Source organism: Astyanax mexicanus, chromosome 2, assembly GCF_023375975.1.
Source record: "Astyanax mexicanus isolate ESR-SI-001 chromosome 2, AstMex3_surface, whole genome shotgun sequence".
Classification (NCBI taxonomy): domain Eukaryota; kingdom Metazoa; phylum Chordata; class Actinopteri; order Characiformes; family Acestrorhamphidae; genus Astyanax; species Astyanax mexicanus.
The window spans coordinates 16773436-16784723 of NC_064409.1; the positions used below are offsets into that span (position 1 = coordinate 16773436).

At 35.3% G+C, this 11288-nt stretch overlaps 1 protein-coding gene across 1 annotated transcript; it reads left to right on the plus strand.

The window, feature by feature from the left end:
• Nucleotides 1-745: 745 nt before the first annotated feature.
• Nucleotides 746-9545, plus strand: LOC103036813 (aldo-keto reductase family 1 member D1). The gene is made up of 9 exons (XM_007237086.4): nt 746-925; nt 1221-1388; nt 2831-2947; nt 3044-3121; nt 4200-4322; nt 5501-5610; nt 6816-6981; nt 7069-7151; nt 8916-9545. The coding sequence occupies exons 1-9, from the start codon at nt 833-835 to the stop codon at nt 8956-8958; spliced, it is 981 nt and encodes a 326-aa protein (XP_007237148.2). The 5' UTR covers nt 746-832; the 3' UTR covers nt 8959-9545.
• Nucleotides 9546-11288: the final 1743 nt, after the last annotated feature.

Below are 11288 nucleotides of genomic sequence, written 5' to 3' on the forward strand. Positions count from 1 at the left end.
GATCTGATTTTTTAAATCAAAAAATGATGATTTGATTTTTTATCTGAATTTTTCTATTAAAAAAGAGCAGAAAGCAAGTGGATCATATTGTTTACATAGCAAGGGGAGACTGCATTCGCATTAATGCGAATTACACTCTGCAACTGTAGGGGGAGCCCAAGTCTAAAACTTACTGATACTAACATTATTTTATGTATTTTAGAAATCTTTTACCCTGTTACGTTTTAGCTATTACATTTAAACACTACATTTAAGTTCATGCATTGGTACTGTTTTGTGACTGTTCTTTGAGATATAGCATTTTGTTTCAGGCCTAAAATATAAGAATAGAAAGAATTTGTATACGGACCACTCTGCAAATTTTACATTAATAAACATACAATAAACATACTAGAGAGTGTCAATACAGTGTATAGAGTATAAAGCTAAAGAACACAGTACTTAAAGGTGCATTCCAGCCTAAAACTAGATACAAACATGCTAGTTGTCTCTGTTTTCTAATAACAATAGAAACAGATCTAGTTTCAAAATACATCTTAGTCATACATTCTAAGATCAAAAATTCTGCATCATAGCACTTTAGCCCACAGCCTCACCAGGTTTTGAGAATGAATACTGATTTGGGATTTGCATTTGAATTGCACTGACCTAATTCAGCCACCAGAGGATTCTCACAACCAGGAGTCAGCAATGCTAGGCAGAGTTATCATTACTAATTAACTTTGACAGCCATGGGGACCTTTGTAGAGGGGGAGTTCTTTGCAGAACTGTTCTGTTCAGCAGCAGAAAGGGTTTCGTAATCGTAGTTACAAGAACAAACTGCAGAAGGAACATGGCTTTGACGGCTAAGAGTCACTCAGTCACAATGAGTGATGGGTTTAAAATCCCACTCATGGGGATAGGGACATATGGGGATCCAAGAACGGTAAGGAACTGTTTTATTTTGTAAATGAAATATTTAATTGTTGTGAAATGTGGACATGGACGTTAAGCTGTTTGAGCTGTCGTACATGGCAAAGTTGTCAGTGTTAAATAAACACATTTATAGTGTAAATTAATAATGTCAGTGTTACTAAATTGTAATATTCACAGTGCCAGCTAACACTAATGGTCTGATTTAACACTTGAGGCTGAGAGACTATGAGATTAAGATCTGTTAACTACTTTTTTTAGTTTTCTGTATTTTAAACACAGAAATATTTGATTGCTTTTTTTAATAGACTCCTAAAGGAACAGCATATGAATCAGTAAAGTATGCCATTGAAGTTGGATACAGGCATATTGATGGGGCATTAGTGTATTTCAACGAGCATGAAGTGGGCCAAGCCATCCGGGAGAAAATTGCTGATGGAACTGTCAAACGAGAGGACATTTTCTACTGCGGGAAGGTAATTGCTTTTCTCTGAGAGGTCATCGACTGCTGGTGAATTGTTAGTAGGCCCAAGGTGTCAGGGAAAGAATGTGCCCTTTTTTGAGAATGTGGGAGCCGGGAACTTTGTGATAAACTGGCACCCAGTCCAGAGGGGAATATAAGAATATATAAGAAAATGAATAAATACCACTGAATACCAGTGGAATGCTTATATAAAATACACTCCACCCTGGATTTGCTGCAAAACTCTGCACGCAGTCATGTCTCAGGCAGATATGTAAATGATTACAGGTTTGGTCTGATAACACACTGGGTCTTGTAGCTACTCCTGTTGTATAAAACGTCTCTCAGAGGCTACTTTTGGATATAGTTTACTTTTTGGTGAGGGACCGTCCACTGCTGACTGCACTCAAAGACTTTAAGGGGGGCTGTATCTTTAGACTGCCCCTGTAAGTGATAGAAGCAGGGTAATGCTCACTCACACAAAGCAAGGGGTTCCCAGAAAGGTCTCTGCCAGATTGCAATACATTATTGGTCTGTCTTCTCACCAGATTTATAACCAATCAAGCATTTATGGGACCAGCTGGGAGCCTAGCTTCAGGAGCCTAGGGGTGTGCATGATCTTTAGGCCCAGCTGCAACATGTGTGAGCAATCTGTATGCCTCCATGCCCAAGTGTATCTTTTTGTGCATCCAGGCTAGAGGTCTTCCAATTGTACAGTTTTCCCTAGTACATGTACCTTTCCGTCTAATATTGTAACCACTTTTATAAAGCTATGGAAAAAAAATAAGGCCACTTAAAATGACAAGTTTTTTTTTTATTTTACCAAATTGAAAATCTCAATATAATATAATCACGAGGAAGCAGAACTGCTTGAATATTGGCACCAGGAGTGAAGAAAAGTTATCCAAAAGCAGTGTGTAAGACTGGTGGAGGAGAACAAGCCAAGATGCATGAATACTGTAATTAAAAACCAGGGTTTTTCCACCAAATATTGATTTCTTAAACTTTATGAATATTGTTTTTTCATTATTTGAGGTCTAAAATCATTTTCTGCAAACAAATGCTCTAAATAATAATACTATTTTTATTTGGAATTTGGGCAAAATGTTCTCCATAGTTTATAGAATAAAACAACAATGTTGAATTTTCTTAAACAGATACATATAAATAGCAAAATCAGAAAAACTGATTCAGAAACTGAAGTGGTCTCTTAATTTCTTCCCAGAGCTGTATATCATCAGTACATTTACTTATATATAAAAAGTTTCTTTCAATGTTTTTGTCAATGAGTGCAAGTTTAAATCTAGGAGGCACTTGAGTGGAGCAACTGTCTAAGTGTTGGCAGTATCTTCAGCTCACCTGTTACGAGTAATACCACAACCAATGACTATAGGTTGAAATGCCAAATAAATAGCATCAAGTCACAAATCTAGTTTTGTTTCTTTACTATGACAGCTATGGAACACTTTCCACCCTCCGGAGCTTGTGAGACCAGCACTGGAGCGCACCCTCAAAACCCTGCAGCTGGACTACGTGGATCTCTATATCATTGAAATGCCCATGGCTTTCAAGGTCTTCTTTACAACTCTAATTAAAGCAAATATATTTATGATGATACAAAAGCTGTATGTGAAGTAGTTCTTTCTAAATTTAACAAATTTTCCTTAGCCAGGAGATGTCTTCTACCCAAAAGATGAGAATGGGAAGTATATATACCATGAGACGGACCTCTGTGCAACATGGGAAGTGAGTAAACCTCTGAGTATCAGCCTATCCCCCACATTTGTAAGATACCTTGACCTAAAAAGCAAAGGTCAAGGACAACAAATATTTTCACAGCTTCCTAAGACAAAGGTCTGACTTGTAAAATCTGTACCACATTTGGCACACCTTTGGAACGGTTTAACCCTTCTTTTATTAGTTTGATCCCATTCGTTAACGTTAACGTCTCTGAAAAAAAATATTGGCAGAATTTTTAATGGCTTCTCCTAATTTAATGAGGACAAGCAAGTAAACATAAAAGTAACACTGTATTTTATTTATTTTATAAGGTCCTGTACACATTCTGTACACACTTGTGTTCTTTTTTGGGTCCGGTTGTCCACAGGCTGTTTTAGCTGTATAAAACATAAAACTGATCAAAATTTTATAATAATTAATATTAGATCATTTTAAAGGAGAACTCTGGGGTGAAATTGGTGTAGTAAAACATTATAAACAGTACTTACTTTTGATGAACAGCACAAGATCCAAAAATTTTAACAGTTTGTCCAAACACCCCTCAGACTGGGTGACACGGGGCAAAATTTGATAGAAGATAAATCGCTTTTTCCACCGTTACTTAGCTCAAAGTACCACACCTCCTTGCTAGAATGCGGAAAGCCCTGACATTTAAAACGAGGCATTAATAACTTAAAAAGTGCACAAGAAGCATATTAAAAAACACTGTTTACATCCCATAATGCTATCTTCAGCTCTGAGCGCCGCCATCACTGAACTGAAAAGAACATAGAAATATATATATATATACAGAGACTCTGCATTTTTTTGTTCAGTGGTGGGATAAATTTGGGGTTAAAATTCAGTTAAAGTTAGTGTATTTCACTGCTGTCTGTTGGTTGGTTCCCCAGACAGGGATTAAGCCTATTTATCATGGACTATATTTTCCTTTTAATGGAAAATCTCCATTCATCTCCAAATGCTGTGTTGTCCATGAGCTGGCTTAATCACTGTCTGAGAAACTGGCCCTTTATATCAAGCCTGGATGAACATTTACTCTCTGTATCCTATATGTACTTTTTCATTTTTTTTTCTCCATCATCAGGCCTTGGAAGCTTGTAAGGACGCCGGCCTGGTCAAATCACTTGGAGTGTCCAACTTCAATAAGAGGCAACTTGAACTGATCCTGAATAAGCCTGGCCTAAAGCACAAACCTGTCTCGAATCAGGTAATGTTCTACAATGTGCTGCACTACAACTAAGTATAACTTTTACTTTATGCATATTTTTCTTAATATTGTTAATATGTTTTTGTAATCCAATGCTCCAGTACTTAGATATAATATAGAATAATATAGAACAATATAGAAATATTGCTAGATGTTAAATTAACTAATTTATGTGCAGTATCTAACTGCAGTATGATCAAGAAAAATGTGACAGTTACGGTTGAAATAAAGCAGTGCGGACCAAAGGGTTTGATTTGGTCCAACAGAAAGTGACCTTGCCCCATTACACAGTGAGCAAACAAATAACTATGTAATATACTGTAGCTTTTTCTATCTATATCAACCACATGAGATAACACAGTAACTGCCAGTCAACTGCTTAGCAACATTCAAGCACCGCTTAGCACTTCTCTGCACACAGCAGAGTAATCTGAAATACTATGGCAAATGCCCAGCAACGACCCGTCTACCAAAAAATAAGCATCACCTCAGCAACCACCTGGAATACTGTAGCAACCTCCTATCAACCATCTAGCAACCACTTAACAATATGAGAGAGCATCCACCTAGACAGAATAATGTACCAACCATCTAGCAGTCACCTCAGATAACACAGCAACTAGCTACCACCTTGCAACACTATAGCATGTACTGTATCAAGCAACTACTTTTTAGCAACATCATAGCAATCATCTTGCAAGTGCCTAATAAATCAACAGACAATCACTTGGTATATTATATCAACTGCCTATTAACCACAGATCAACTCTATAGCACTGATCTATAAGAAAACCCCTTAAGAACACCAGAGCAACCACCCAGGATAAAACAGAAACTTAACTTACTATCAATTTACTATCACCCATCTAGCAACCACTTGTCTTATCATGTCATATCAACCATGCTACATCACACTAACCACCCAACAACTTTATTATAACCACCTAGTATACCGTACCAGCAACCTTTGTCGCCTCTGTCAGTCAAATACTAGTATAGCACATGTTATTCAACTTTTGCTTTGTTTTTTTCTTTAAAGTGTAATGATAAAACAGTTAATATCAAACAGTAAAACATAAAGGGATATTAATGGGTTAATAAAGTGTGGAAGTTGCATTTGTTTGCTTTATAAAAGTCAATATTGTTGTAAAAAAAATCTTCTTATTTATCTCCAATAGATTGAGTGCCACCCGTACTTCACTCAGCCTAAAATGATGGAATTCTGCAAGCAGCACAACATCGTCATTGTTGGATACAGTCCTCTAGGAACATCTAGAGATCCATTCTGGTAAATAATGCTTTATATAAAGTATAGGATGCTTGAGTTGTTGTTTTTTTACATACAAAAAGCAAAAAAAAAAAACATGCAAGAAAAAAAAGCAAAGAAAAAAAACATGCAAGATTTACAGTAACTTGCAGACAGCAATCAGGGAATAATATTCTGTAGTAAATTTGCAGTATGCATCCTGTACATTTAATCTCGATACCTATAAAACACTGTAATTTTGATTACAGTAACAAATTATTTAATATTTATTAGTTTTATATTTAAAGTGGCATAGTTTGGGAGGGGCACTGGGTGATGTATGGGTTTAGAGGCAGGGGAGAAGGGTGAGCTGATTGGCTGAGCTGCAGCTGCAGCAGTGTGCCTCTAAGAGTAAAGACCCAGATGGTTGGATGTCAGCAGGGGGCAGTGTTATTTATTGTCTGATCTGCTTATTGTGATGTGTATGCATACCAAAGTACAGGGACACATCATCCACACCTATAGCACAGTTAAACATGTGAGGGAACTGCAGAGGTATATATTACCACAATAAAAGTGTTTAGGTTAGAAAATGTTTCAAAAAAAATTAGGCAGGACTGTTATGTTTCATTACTTCAAAGAAACATATGGTTTAGGGTTTAGAGGCTCTTTAATATGCTTTCCACTCACTCTTAATGTTGTTAACTACATGTCACCATATAACAAATTTTCACATACAAATGGTTTATTTTAGTAATTATTTGTTGACCAGCTAAAAAGGTACACTTCTCTAAAGTTTCTCTCTCCCAGTGCAGCATAGCTAACCTAGCGTTAACTTTGTAATCTAGCTAGCTGGCTAGCAGAGCAGTACCACAATTAAGTTAATTAATTAATTAAGTTAATTAATACACTCTACTCAAAAAACAAAACAAAAAAAAGAAAATACTTGGTATTAGTTACTTTACTACTTTACAGACACAGACTGACTTTTTACCACCTGAAAGGTATGAGCTAAAAATGCTAGAATGCTAAGGTAGCTAACTGGCCACTAGCATACGTATGCTAAGCTAAAATACTGGCTCTATTTCCCTGTAGATTTCAGCTACATATCATTAAACTTTCTATAGCTGTCTATATTAACCCCGTGGGATAACAAAGCAGTAGAGATTAGATTGGGAGCAAAAAATCCAGCCCGACCTGGCCTGAGCCCGTGCCGTAATATGTGTTTTGTTTTCTTGTGAATTTAGGGTAAATTTAAAGAGCCCTCCTTTGTTGGAGGATGAGCTTCTGGTGTCTCTTGCCAACAAGTATAAGAAGACGACAGCACAGGTGGCCCTGCGATTCAATGTCCAGCGAGGAGTCGTGGTCATTCCCAAGAGCTTCAGTCTGAAGCGCATTAAAGAGAACTTTGAGGTTTGTATGATGTCAGAGCCAAGCGTTGAATGCTATAAATGTGGATGGCCATTTTGATTGATTTTTATCTATTTTTCTTTTTTGTAGATCTTTGACTTTTCTTTAACCGATGATGAAATTAAGGCAATAGAGGGGCTGAACAAGAATGTCCGATTTGTGGAGGTTCGCATGTAAGTATCAAAGATGAACAAGATTTTCTAATCTCTGTGTCTGAAGCATACAGACGTTTATTATTATATTAATATTTTGTTAAATATTATTATATTAATATTTTGTTATATTATATTTTATTATTATATTAATATTTTGTTAAATATTAATGTACTGCCACAAATCAACACCACAGTACCCATCTATCTATCCCTTACAATATAATAAATACCATACCAACACCATAGCAACCACTTAACAGCCACCTAGGATTGCATAAAAACTGACTCCAACAATTGAGCAAAATTCTAAAACCCCCTATAGCACCCATGCACCTACTACCAGGGATACCATAGCAGCTCCCTAGCAAATATTTGGAAAACCATACCTAGGATGCCATAGAAATCATCAAGCAAAACACCATAGCAACCACCTACTACTAGCTATCTGCCATACCATCCATCCAGCAAATATCTGGTTTACAACCCATCAATCATGTAGCAACACCATAGCAACCAATTAGGAAATCTGTGAAGAGTGTATATTGTTATAGCTCTGCTCAAATTTCATTTGTAAATACTTACTATTCATTTATTAATTAAAACATTAAATGTGGTGTGTACAAGAAAGATACATTCCATTATTTTTTACAATGTTTTACAAAAATGAAATTTAGAACTGGTGTACAGAACATTTTACATGTTTTTTTACACTTTAAAATCAACAAAATGTGTTTTGACCTTTTCATTAAACATTAAATTCTAGTGTGGATTCTGAAGCAGCAAGAGATCTACTACAAAAAAACGAATAAACCACCAAATTCAGTATTAAAATAATTTATTAAAACACAATGATTAATGCTGCACAATAATGGAAACTTTCTAGAAACCGATATTCCCATCCAATACACTGGAATTTTGAGAAATGCTGGCAACAAAAAAGTGGTGGTCTGGGATGTTCCTGGATCCTTGTCTCAGAACTGCAATATCAGGACTTCATCACACCAACATACAAGAACAGGATGTACTATGTTTATCCTTCCTATCTACACCAAATTCCCAAATATTGATAACAGATCGATATGAAGATAGACTGTTTACTTATGGGGAATGCACTTTACTGGACTGACTGACTTGAGCTAACAGAAGTGGAACTGCAACAAGGTGGGGTTCCCTAATTGGAGAAATCGTATCAGGTGTTTTTCCAGACGCATTACCCGCTCTATACCTGGGATGCCATAGAAATCTATAAATAGAATAGAATTTTTTAGAATATCTATTTATTTATCTATCTATCTATCTATCTATCTATCTATCTATCTATCTATCTATCTATCTATCTATCTATCTATCTATCTATCTATCTATCTATCTATCTATCTATCTATCTATCTATCTATCTATCTATCTATCTATCTAAGCAAAACACCATAGCAATTAGGAAATCTACGAAGGATGTATATTTTTATAGCTCTGCTCAAATTTCATTTGTAAATACTACCTGTTCATTTATTGATTAAAACATTAAATGTGGTGTGTACAAGAAAGATACATTCCATTTTTTTTTTTTTACAATGTTTTACAAAAATGAAATTCAGAACTGGTGTACAGAACATTTTACATTTATTTACTGTACAACATTTGTTTTATACTTTAAAATCAACAAAATGTGTAATTTGACCTTTTCTTTAAACATTAAATTCTGATGTTTTGTGAATCTATTTAGTCTTTCACTAAATACTAAAGAACAATATTAGAGACTAATCATCTTTTCTCTGTTTGAAGGTGGGAAGATCATCCAGAGTATCCATTCAATGAAGACTATTAGGCATTTTGGGTTTTTACTGGAGCAGCAAACACTTCAGACAGCAGCACTGCCTCATTTCAATCTCATCTGTTTTATTAAAAGACGTAATTATGCTTAGTATGTGCTTTGTATGGAAGTTTAAAAAGGATGAGTCAAACTCTATTTTTCTACACCATTATCTTTACATCAATAACACATTTTACCTGTGATTTTGAAAACACATGATTAAAAAAACTGTTATCAAGAAAACATTTCTTATATAAAGGACAATGACAAAAGAAAGTAACTCTTGCTTTTTCTAAAGTTGTGAGGTAATAAACAGTTAATTACTTTACTTACAAACATGCTTTTTTGTATTTGCCTTCAAAGTCATCATTATTGTTACCAAAGGAAAGCTTACACGGGTTAAGCTGTAAGAGATTGTGTGTTTTGGGCACAACTTGTCTAAACAGGGGCAGACCCAGTAAATGTTCTGTCTGGGATTGTTTCAAACTGACTGTGTGACTGTGGCACCATGCCCTCAATAAGCCTCCACTCTCTCTGCTGACTGTTGTTGTTACCTGTATCTTAAAGCTGTGAAAGGTCTTATTAAATGTGAATACACTTTAGACTTTTAGGTGTTTGCATGTGCTTTCTTCCCCTAGTGCATGGTCCAGGTTTAGGGGTGTTTTCTAGCAACATACTAACTGACTTAGATCTAGATATTCTCTGTTTATATATCCTTATGTTAAGATCCAGCTGAATTAATTAATTTAAATCAGGTGCTATATGTACATCTTAGTTCTCCTATATGAAGCATACGGAGTAAAAAGATAAACATAGATTTTGAAACATTGCCAATTGTATTTAGGACATTAAACTTATATTCTGTATTTATGTGTATGATCAGATGTGGCGATGGAGCAGTAAGGATTCTGAAGCAGCAAGAGATCTACTACAAAAAATGAATAAACCACCAAATTCAGTATTAAAATAATTTATTAAAACACCATGATTAATGCTGCACAATAATGGAAACTTGCTAGAAACCTAGAAAATATTCCCATCTAATATACTGGAATTTTGAGAAATGTTGGCAACAAAAAAAGTGGTGGTCTGGGATTTCCTGGATCCTTGTCTCAGAACTGCAATATCAGGACTTCATCACACCAACATTCAGAAACAGGATGTACTATGTTTATCCTTCCGATCTACACCGAATTCCCAAATATTGACAACAGATCGATATGAAGATAGACTGTTTACTTTTGGGGAATGCACTTTACTGGACTGACTGACTTGAGCTAACTCGACGTCACTGGGTGGGGTTCCCTAATTGGAGAAATCATATCAGGTGTTTTCCCAGCCGCATTACCCGCTCTGGCCTTTAGATGGCACCAATACGCCATTCACTATTTTTAACTCAGTCAAAGCTAGCAGACCGGAGTGCAGTTTCAAACGATGCAGAGGAAGGAATTCACTGATTATTTATTTTACATTCCAGTCATATAAAAATAATAACAACGACGACAACAACAATACACTTTTCTCTGCCTAGCAAAAGGTATTTCTTTTTTAAGAAGTTCTCATAAATAATTATCATTAGTATAATAAACTAAAAGAAATAAACAGAAAATAATATTTGAAAATAAAACAGTTACAGGGATAGTGAAGAATTGTGTTTGCACAATGTATTATTAGTACATTTTACAATCATAAATTCATAAATCATAAAATTCATCAAATCATAAATCTGTATACATATTTTCCAGGCAGTGAGAGCTATATAAATATATGTGTTTTCTCTGATTTTGCTCTTTATATCTATATGTTTGAGTACAATGAACATGTTGTTTTAACATTGTTTTATTCTATAAACCACTGATTATTTTTTCCAGAGCTGTAGCCAGCCAGAAAGAGAGAATGAGAATGTGTATACTGCTTATGGACATAGATAATTAAAGTGTCATATAATCGGTTAATGCTGTTTATTACACTGTGGAAATACACAAGTTCCATGAACTGAATTCGAATGTGTAAAACACTCTCACAGCTGGTTCAGTATCGTGACAAATGCAGGACACTCAGCTAGCCAACTTCTTGTAGAAAATGAAAAAAAAAACATGTTTTAAAGCTATTTTTATTTGCTTTTTAAGCCTAATACTTCAAATATACTTTATGAAATAAAAGGAATATCCTGTACAAGTTTTTTTTTTTTTTTTAGTTTTTAACTGCATTCACAGACATTCATTTTTGACTCACTCGCGGGCTCCCTCTAGTGGTCAGTAGTCGTGTTGTGATGTAACGTGGGAAAATAAAGTGGGCAGGTTCTCCTGCCTTGCTGTGACCACTGACAGTATACATATACTGGA

What these genes read in the sequence shown, in the direction of transcription:
- LOC103036813 (XM_007237086.4), top strand. Translation starts at nt 833, where the DNA reads ATGGCTTTGACGGCTAAGAGTCACTCAGTCACAATGAGTGATGGGTTT. An exon ending in CATATGGGGATCCAAGAACG is followed by an intron (nt 926 to 1,220) that starts GTAAGGAACTGT and finishes TTTTTTTAATAG; the next exon opens with ACTCCTAAAGGAACAGCATA. An exon ending in CGATTTGTGGAGGTTCGCAT is followed by an intron (nt 7,152 to 8,915) that starts GTAAGTATCAAA and finishes CTCTGTTTGAAG; the next exon opens with GTGGGAAGATCATCCAGAGT.